This window comes from Petaurus breviceps, unplaced genomic scaffold (assembly GCF_028583685.1).
Source record: "Petaurus breviceps papuanus isolate PSGF00001 unplaced genomic scaffold, PetGlider_PUasm1.0 229, whole genome shotgun sequence".
Classification (NCBI taxonomy): Eukaryota; Metazoa; Chordata; class Mammalia; order Diprotodontia; family Petauridae; genus Petaurus; species Petaurus breviceps.
The window spans coordinates 3,001,057-3,011,784 of record NW_027185903.1 but is presented as its reverse complement, the minus strand read 5'-3'; the positions used below and the strand labels follow the sequence as shown (position 1 = coordinate 3,011,784).

General features: G+C 38.9%; 1 protein-coding gene across 1 annotated transcript in view; it reads left to right on the top strand.

Moving 5' to 3' along the window:
• Nucleotides 1-1,684: 1,684 nt before the first annotated feature.
• DNAH3 (dynein axonemal heavy chain 3) overlaps nucleotides 1,685-10,728 on the top strand; it is a 184,783-nt gene continuing 175,739 nt past the window's right edge. The window contains exons 1-3 of the mRNA XM_069096531.1: nucleotides 1,685-1,956; nucleotides 4,808-4,912; nucleotides 6,094-6,316. Coding sequence (XP_068952632.1) covers nucleotides 1,921-1,956; nucleotides 4,808-4,912; nucleotides 6,094-6,316 — 364 coding nt within the window. The 5' untranslated portion in view covers nucleotides 1,685-1,920. The remainder of the gene's footprint in view (nucleotides 1,957-4,807; nucleotides 4,913-6,093; nucleotides 6,317-10,728) is intronic.

Genomic DNA, 10,728 nt, shown 5'->3' with positions numbered 1-10,728 from the left:
CTCTTTTCACATTAACAAGCCCATCCCACAAGTCGTATTCACAAGCTCTGGGTTTTAACACTCAACCTGAAAACCAAGCGAATACAGCGGGATCTTTAAATTCCATTACTATTACAATACCACAATTTGTTCAGCCATTCCCCAGTTATTAGGGAACAATGTCCAATTCTTTGCCACCACAAAAAAAAGCTACTAGAAGTAGGTCCTTTTCCCTTTTTTTATTTTTCTGGAATACTAACCTAGTAATGATATTACTGGGTCAAAGGGTGTGCACAATTTTATAGCCGTTTGGATGTATTTCTAAATTGGTTTGGTTGGACTAATTCACAACTCCACCAACACTGAATTAGTGTCCCAATTTTTCCAGATCCCCTCTAACATTTGTCATTTTCCTCTTCTGTCATGTTAACCACCAGTGATCCAATTACAACAAGCCTTGGTAACACTTGGGAAACAGTTACTTTGGGCTAGTTATGTATGTATGTATACACATATACATATATATATATATATGCATGTAGGTGTAAATGTATATGTAAATCTGTATATGGGCAAGTAGTGGTGTAGAGGATAGAGTGCCTGACCTGGAGTCAGGTATACTTCTCTTCCTGAGTTCAAATCTGGCCTCAGACACTTACTAGCTGTGTGACCCTGGGCAAGTCACTTAACCCTGTATATCTCAGTTTACTCATCTGTAAAATGAACTGGAGAAGGAAATCACAAATCACTCCAGTATCTTTGCCAAAAAAAAAAAAAAACCCAAATGGGATCACAAAGAATAGGACACAACTGAAAAATAACAGAACAACAATAAATCTGTATATAAATGAGTCCAATGGCCATGCAGTCCTGGATTTTCTAAGGCAATCTCAATTTAAAATGTGTGACTAAAGTTTACACTTCTTTAACCCATGACTAAAATCCCATTTTCAACCTTGGGCAAATAACTCAACTTTTTAATTCCAATAGTGTCAAAAGCAGGATTTGAACCTAGGTCCTTTGACTCCAGAATCAGAACTTTCCCATGGTACCACACTGCAATAGAGGTGGCTTGTGAAATGAATCATTTATGTATGATTTGTTTCATTTTTTGGCAAGATATAATTCACTTAATTTCTAAGTAAAAAAAAGTCATTTGTCAAATCATAACCTGATTTTCAGTGAATGTGGTCACCATACAACCTATTAGTGGGCATGTGTACCAGTCTGTACTTGTCTACTGGTGTGTGGGTGTGTAGAACTTATGAAGTCTGTTTCTTTTGCAAAATAATAATAATACACTTTGTGTTTATTCATTCTCTACCTCTGGATAATGCCCTAAAATTTGGCACCAAATACTCTCCCTGCCTGTGTGGGGGGTCTCTATAACGACAGATGAGGTCTGGGATATGTGCTGAGGTCAAGTTCCCCTAGGAAGAAGAGGAATGCCTTCTCCTTTCCTTAGTAACAGACGCTGTAGCCTTGGTTACCAGCCCTAAGACAAGAGAAAATGAAACTCTAGCTTTTAGAAAGCTGAGGGAGGAGAAGGGGGGGGAGGTTGACTGAGATACCAGAGGAAGTTGCTTCATACTTTTCCACCAGTCTGGGGACTATACTGGATGTGGACCTACCAAGATAAGCTGAGGGGAAGGAAAAGAGCTGTGGACAAATTGTGAAAGATCAAGAAAGGAAATTTGACAAACTCTTAGTTTCTTTACTTTCTGTCTCTTTTTTCCTATGTCTCCTGCTAGGGATTTACTCAAGTTTCCAAGACCTATGACCTCTTTTAATGGGCAGAATTTCCTGAAAAATCCATTGTCTGTGATGCTTCCATTATGATGCATAGACTGGGGCATTTTGGAGTTGTCCTGTGGAAACTTGCCTTCAGACACTAAGGGTTTTCTGTTGACTCAGGATAGGTACCCCATTTGTCTGGACATCATGAATTTTTCAACTTGTAAAAGTCCTTCTGAAAAGGTGAGTGGTGTGGGGATTTTAAGAGATGACCCTTAATTCTATTTCCATTGGGTTTAGAACATTTTTCTTGTGGCCTTGGCATAAACTAGCCTCCACCTTGGAAGCTTCCTGGCTGGCTCCATCTGCTTGTTCCTGTTGAGCTATGACTACCATGATTTGTTGCTGTCTTTGGGTTTTTAGATCCCTGGTACATAGCCAGATTTCTTTAGGGCTTGCCACAAAAGCTGCAGGTATAGATGGAAAATTAATTGTTCTTCTAAAGCTTCCATTCTGAGGTTACTGACCCACATTCTGATGGTACTATTAGCATAAGATGCGATTGTTGGAAGTGAAGCAAATATTCTAATTGTATAATATTTGTGAGCCATCCTTTTAATCAGGATCTTTGAATTAGATTTCAATCTAGGCCAAGGGACAGACTGCCATTGATGGAAATTACTCACTAGGGAGGTGGGGAATGGAGGGAGACTATTCTAACAATAGATGCCTCACTTCTGAGATCCTGAAAGAAGTCACATGTGACTTAGGGCCCTGAAGATGCAATTTTAAAAATCTTCCTTGAATGTCACAGTACCTGCTTTTGCTGACCAAGTTTTTTGTTTTCATGTAGCCACTATGGTAGAAGGAGCCTAGCTAGCATATTAAGTTTAGCTGGGGAGATTTCATGTCCACTTATCAGAGAGGCATATTTATTTTCAGTAGCAAAGAGAGAGACAGAGACAGAGATACAGAGAGAGAAATAGACACAGAAAAAGAACAACAGAGAGGAAGAGAAAACACTGTGAGATATTGTATATTCGACTGCCTGACCTTGGGGATGATACCAGAGAAACAGAAGTTTTTAGTTCATCTCTGAGGTCCCTACACTCAGAAAGGAAAGAACTAGGCTGAATTTCCATTTTGTTTAGAAAAGCTCCAAGGCTCAAGAGTTTTTAAAACTGCAAACCATTTGCATGGTTTTGATTAAGGAATTACAGGGTCAGCAATCTTTTAGAAGAGATATACCAAGTTTGTGACTGGGGTTTGGGAGGTTGTGGGTCTAGAGCAGCTTTGATGGTGAACTTGAGTCAACTCTTCTGGAGGAGGTTGGTTAATAGCTGGCTACTCTCCTAGGCAGCAAGATGGCAAATGTCAGCTGGCCTGTGTGCAGTACCATCCTGGCACATGTGGCTTGGATGGCCAATACTCAGTGTTATTCATGAGGCCCTAACACTCCAGGCATATAAAGCAAATTTAAAATACCCTAAAGCAAAGGTATTCAAACCCAGAATCAGAGATATTTTCCACTATTGTATTACTCAGGATTCAGGCTGGTACAAAGGTAGTTCTGCATTCTCAAAGGTGATGCCAGAATAGCACAAATTCTCAGAGTTCCTACCAATATTCTAAGGTTTCCAGATGAACCTGGAGAGAAGCTTCATACCTGTCATTCGATGACAGTCCTAGTGAAGTTTGGAGGGTCTCATGACCAGGTTGACTGCAGTATGATGAATTTTTTTAGTCCCAGGAAATCTTAAAGACAGCTTACTAAGTCATACTTGGGGTGAAATCTGTGTTAGTGAATCTATTCTCAACATTGAAAAATAATAAAACCAAGTATTAGAGGCATCATCTGAGTGAAACATAATAAAATATTTATAAACCAATCCATTTAGTCACATTTCAGATTGCGACAATGCACTATAGACAGAGATACAGTCAGCCTCAATTAGAGTTGGTTATAGAAGGAATTATTTGGGAGACGTGCTCAGCTCTCACTAAATCAACAAACATTTTGTAAAACACCTACTATGTGCCATCTACTATGCTAGGCACTAGGGATTAAAAGAATAAGAAATAAACTTTTCTTTCAAAGAATTTTCATTCTAACAGGGGAGATGAGATATGCATATATAAATAAATAACAAATATAATAATAGAGAATAAATCCAACATAATACAAAGTAGCTGAAAAGGAGGAAATTGAATACTGGGGAGAAAAGGAAAGACTTCATATAGAAGATCATGCTTGAAGTGGGTCTTGAAAGAAGAGAGGGATTCTATAAAGAGAGAGTATATGCCTGAAATAAGATTCATGGCCAAGGCAAAGGCATGAAGATGGGAGATGGAGTAGGATGTGAGAGGAAAAGAAAAAGCTAGTCTGGGTATTCTGGAGAGTGCAGGAAAAATAGCAATGTAGAATGAAGCTCAAAAAATAGGTTCTAGTTGTGAAAAGGCTTTAGAAGCCAAGTTAAGGAATTTATATTTGGTCCTGTAGGTAATAGGGAACTATTCAAATTTATTGAATAAGAGAGTGACATGGTCAGATTTATGCTTAAGGAAAATTTACTTTGCTATCCAGGTGGAGGCTGAGTTGGAGTGGGGAGGGAGTAAGGCAAGGAGACCAATTAGGTTAGGAGGGCATTGGAGTGAGACTTAAACTAAGGTGATGGTTGTGTGGAAAGAGGGGGTCAGATACAGGAGATAGTGTAGATAAATGGCAATATTTGGCAACTAGTTAGATATGTGGGGTAAAGGAGAATAAAAATTTGAAAATAATGCCAAGTTTACAAATCTGAGAGGCTGAAAGAATGGTGGTGGATGCTGGAGTGCCCTCCCTCTTCATTTCCATGTACTGGCTTCCCTTAAGTTCCAATTAAAAAGTCTTATCCTTTGCATAAGTTGGGGGAAGGGGAAGGTGTCTACTAGTGTGGAACATTGAACATAATAAATACATATTGAGTTGAATGTCTATAATTCCTAATGGTAATGTATCTGTGCCTTCCTTCTACTCCCCTCTTCCCCTCACCAGCCAGAGTGCTACAAACATATCCTAGTCCTTTAAAAGAATCTTTGTTCTTCTTTTCCTCAGTCCACCAGAAATGACTCTATACATCACATGAGCCACTCTAAGATGCGACCAGAGTTGCCACCTCTTCCTCAATCTGCCAGTGAAGAACCTTCTGACCTCTACAAGGTCTGTTTGTAGAAATGCTGCTTTTTTTTTCTACTGAGGGTGATGAGATGATGTGCTGGGACCCAGACAAGCTAGAGCCACAGGCAATGCAACAGGCTCACACACATCACTAGTCATACTTGCTTATCAGTGCTATATTCAGAAATAATGATGGTTGTCTGAATAGCTTTGTTGTCAATTCAGAAGTAACATCGATGGATACTTGTCACATGATCAAAAATGTCTATCCCATTCAATTGGATAAATATTGTTAAATGCCTGCTATAGATAAGCTATTGTCCTAGGTACTGGGTGGGAATAGGAAAACAATAAACAGTCCCAGCTCTAAAATATTTTATATTCTAATGGGGCCAACCATTCAACTCATAAATTCAACAAACATCAATTAAGCATTGGGCTAGGCACTTAGAGACTGGAGACATTGGCCAATATACTTGTTCTGATATATCTAATTAAGACCAGATCTAGTTGCACTATAAAATATGCTATAATAATAACACCTTTATTTACATAGTTTCTTGACTTTCCAAGCTCTTTCTCAACTAATTTCCATTTTATTTACACAGTATCTATTTGATAGGTAGGTAATTTGCCAAGGTTGGTAATGCTTCTGACTCCTAATCTAGGACTCTTCCCCCTTGCCCTACTAGAAAAGACAGAGTTGATATTTCCTGTGAGCAAAATACAAGAGGTGTGGGGCAGCTAGGTGGCACAGTGAGTAAAGCGCCGACCCGGAGTCAGGAGGACCCAAGTTTGGTCCTGGCCTCAGACATTTAACACCCACACAAAAAAACTAGCTGTGTAACCTTGGGCAAGTTACTTAACCTCAATTGCCCTCCAAAAGGAAAAAATATACAGGAGGTGTTTAGTTTCATTAAGACATACTGTGGACTCTGTTAAACAGATTGGTTTGCAGTAGAAAAAGAAAGTCAAAAAAAGGACATGAATAGCTGGAAAAAGGATAACAGATGGACAATCAGAGTGTTGAATGAATGAATAAATGAAAAGAAGTATTTATTGAATGTTTTCTATGTGCAAAGCACTATGCCTAATCACTAGGGATTTAAAGTAGAAAAGTTAGATAGTCCCTGCTCTCAAGGATATCACAAACATATTGTGTAAAGTGCTATGTAAATATGAGTTGTTACTAATATGTTTCTTTTGGCTTTCTCCAAATCTAGACAGTCATGTCACACAGCTTTTATCCTCCCTTGATGCAAAGGACATCATGGACTAAGGCTGTGCCATTCAAGGACCAAATCCACTATCGTGGTCCCAGTGATTCCATTGCTAACAACTATTCCATGATGGCTCGAGACCTGAAATTGAGGGACCTGCTGAAGATATACCAGCCTGTCACAATCACTATCCCATTTGGAATGGAGTATCAGAAAGCAAAAATGGGTATCTTCTACCTTCAGAATAAAATTGGATGGTGCTAATATTTTTATCAAAGGAGGGAGACCCCAGAGAGCAGTCATGAGATAGCCTAGCTGAAACTGTCCTCTTTCCTTTGACGGCCTTAACCAAAGAGACTTTGCCTATCACATATCCTCATTTCTCCTTCTAAAAATGCTTTGCCGACCATCTCACCTTCTTATGATTCTATCTGAAATATATTAGGTAGTTCACTTCCTTCATTTTTTTTTCATTTTGAACTTTGGACCTTCCCTTCCAAAGGGTCATGTTTCTTATGCTTGTAAATTACCCTATCACAGATGTAGCCATAGGTAAGTGATCTTGTGACGCTTGGTGTCCTCTGCCCCCAAGAGCCAGCTCCCTTCTTGGAAAGTACAGGGTTGAAATCACTGTCAGATCTTGCTCATTTAGATTCTCTTAGAAATTTCTTTTCCAAAAAGCTAAGGTGTGAGTGGGGGTGAGCCAAAGTATGATCTGTGGATCTGAGTGAAACTGGCCATGGGTTCCTCAGAGACACCAGGATATAGTGGAAAGCTTGCTGGATTTGCAGACAGAGAACTTAGATTTAAATCCTGCTTATGACCTGTATGTCCTTGGGAGGCCTCTTAACCTCTCTTTCCCTCAGTTTCTTCACCTGATAATGGAGTTGAAATAGACCTCTAAGCTTACTTCTATCTATATCTCTATGATCCCATAACTTTCTTCAATACCTGGAGTTATTTGTTACAATCATATGATATATGGTGGGGGTACTTTCAAGATGAATTTCTCACACACACACAAAATTCCTACCTAGGCAAATACTTTTTATGGAAGGGCATATATAATAGAGGGGACAGAGTGTTAGACTTAGAGTCAGGAAGTCAGGGGTTCAAATCCTCCTCCTGGCACTGTGTGACCATAAGCAAATCAATAAGCCTCAGTTTCCTCATCTGTAAAATGAGAGGTTTGGATTTGACCTCTAAAAATCCCTTCTGTCTCTAAATCTTGGATCCTATGATTAGACACATAATCTAGCATTCACCAATTGATGAGATTACTTCTCAAGGAGAAAGGAATCTAGTCTTTCAGTATTGATAATTCTCAGTTATATGAGAACTTATTATCTAGTTTGTGGGTTATCTAGACCCTTTATTTTTCTCACTGTTTTTTTCCCCTGACACTTTTGTTGATTAGGGGTATGGAGAGGAGGGGAAAATCAATTTGGGATTTCAGAGCAGTTTTGGTGAAAGGTTAGGTATAAGGGAAAAAAAGTTAAAATCCAGGATAAAATACATTTTGTTTTGATTATTAATTTCTAACTTCCTGATTTTCCTGTCCTCACTGATTCTTAATGATGGAAAGTCCACTTTATGTACCTTTTAGTGGTTATAAAACATAGAGACATTTTTCAGTTGGTCTAGAAATATGAAATCCATCTGTTGGTTTTTGATCCTAAGTGAATTTTATAATTTATCATTTTAATTTTATAATCATTATCCTCCAATTTGTTGGAATGCCTTTTTGTTGACTAGTTTACATCTTTTGAAATTAATAAATATTTGTTTAAAAAAATTCACACGCATTCAGCTAAAATTGTCTAGTGCTTTTAGGAGTAATGAGACTAGAAATACTTTGAACTGATGTGAAAAAACAGGAAGTTACTTAGTTTTAAAATTTCAAACACTTAAAATATGTGGTGTAAAATTAATATAACAATATTTGTTGAGCATATACTCAGTACTTGGCGTAGTGAAAGATGCAAAAGAAATAAGAGAGCCAGTCCCCTCCCTCAAAGAGTTTATAAAGTTACTTGGGAGAGAAAAAAGTACATTTAAAATAATTAGGTAACGATACAAGATAGATACAATTCAAAACAGTAAGGTACTATGTGTATATATATACATATACATTAAATATGTGTGTATATATACATATACATACATATACACATATATGAAATTCATTGAGAGGGAAAATTCATGAGCTCTAGAGTAGTCAAAGATAGCATCTTGGAAGAACTGACACTTGGACTGGATTTTCAAAGTGTGGGTTCATCAACTAACCAATACACGCTGGCATATGTGCTGGGCATTATGGCGGGTGCTGGGGATACAAGTACAGAGACTGAAATCCCTGCTCTCAAGGAGCTCACATTCCAATGGTAGGGACAAAGGCATGTTGTGTAACTCTGCTGGGTCCTCAGGGTCAGTGCCCTTGAAGTCATGATATTACTTTTCCCTTATGTATCAACCTTGTCCCCAATGTATCTTTTGGCTCCTGAAGCAAATACAATATCAGACATTGCTTCCACCTTCAGCGGATACTACTACCAATGAGACCTCTAGGCATTCCAAACATTTGGAGGTAATACAAAGTTACAACCTCATCAGTTCCATCTCTCTATACTCCGGTGATTGTTTCTTAAGAGATCTTTGACGGTGGCTCTCTACTCACAACCAGTTTCATCAACTGCTTGTGTCATGTCCTACTGGTCCAATCTCTCTGGCAGCATGGATATTAGGGAAGAAGCAGCAATTCACTTTCAGGGGCCTGTATTCCTCAGCATTAAGTATGGAGTCCTTTCCCATTTGACTGACTAGCTCTAAACCAGGTTGCTGTTTTCAAACCCAAGAGACATGATTTTATCTTCTGCAACCAATCACATCCAATTAAGGACTTACTCATACCTAGCTTACTTTTTTTAAATTAGTTTACTTTTGCTTAATTAATTTAATCAAGATGTCTGGGCCTTCTGTGATTAGTTGGGGTTGGGGTGGACCTTTATCTTTATACAAGGAAATGTACAAAAGTTGTAGTTTTTAAAGCCGAACAGAAAGATTTATATTTTACCCTACAGGGTAATTGAATTTATTGAGTAATGGAATGACATAGTCAGATCTGCTTTTAAGGAAAATCTCTTTGGCAGCAGAGTAAAGAATGAAGATGTACTGGAGTGGAAAAGGAATTGAGATTTGGCATTCCAGGGAGTGAGAGATTTAAAAAAAAAGTGTATTAGGTTATTATCCTTAATCTTTCTGGGCAGACTTAAGGGTTTCCCATTTTCCTCTATTGTAGCAAAAGTTAACTGTGGACTTAACCAGAAGGTTAGAGTTATGTCCTGGCCAAAGTTCAGGACAAGGTAGAATCAGCTTTGGGAAAAGTAGAAGTAAAGGTTCAGGCTCAACCCTGGAGACTGGAGCAGACTGTGTGTGTGTCAGAATACTAGGGAAGTAGAGTTCAGGTCCTTACAAAGGGCAATACAGCTCTAAATTCTCCTAAATCCAGCCCAGCTTCAGTCAGTTTACTAGCATTTATCAATCACCAGGCACTTAATTAAGTGCCAGGCACTGTGCCAAAGAGTAGAGATACAAATAAAGGCAAAAAACAGTACTCAAGGGCTTACAGCTTAATGGGGGAGGCAAAATACAAGCAACTTTGTACAAACAAGATGTATACGGGATAAACTGGAGGTACTCTCAGAGGGTGGGCACTAAGGTAAAGGAAGACCCGGAAAGGCCTTTTGTAGGAAGTGGGACCTTAGCTGAGACTTGAAGGAAGACAGGGAAACCAAGAGGTGGAGATGAGACAGAATTCCGGGTTCTAGGGATAGCAATGGAGTTTCTGTTTGAGAAACAAGAGTGTAGACATGTGTAACGGGATAGCAGAGTAAGTGGAGAAAAGTTAAGTATAAGAAGCCTGGAGAAGGTAGGAAGGGCCAGGTTATAAAGGACTGAAAAAAACTATATAGAGGATTTTACATAACCTGATCCAGACAGTAATGCAACCCACTGGAGTTTGTTGAACGGGAGAGGATTTGGAGGTAGGGCGGTAGGGGAGGGGACATTAGTGACATCATCAGACCTGAACTTTAGGAAGATGATAGCTTTGATAGCTGAACAGAGGATGGATTGGAGTGATTAGCTTTTCATTTTAATTTCTCTTCTTTATAGAGCATTTGGTACTTTGCCAGGTTGTAATATACTTATCATCTGATTCCATCAGTATCCCAATGAGGTAGTCATGGCAGGTATTGTCGTCACCTGTTACAGAACAGGAAATTGCGTAATGAATTCAGTCTGGAAAATGGTAGGCTTGGCACTAGAACTCACTTCCGCTGACTCTGAGTTTGGCTTCCTTACACATAACCACACCTTTTAGTTAATCCCTAAGTATCCTGTCCATCCTCTGGGACAGACTCTACACATCATTTGACATTATGCTATCTTTCTTGTGATGTTTTTTCTCCTGACCTGTGATTTCATTGTTGTAAGAAGCTCTTAGTTGTGAAACTCCCTTTAGTGGAGCATATTACCGTGTTTCCCCGAAAATAAGCCCTATTGAGATTGCTACTGTAGTGAAGGTGATCCCCTGCGCTACACGCTACACGCTACATTACGGTACCCTCTGTATGCACC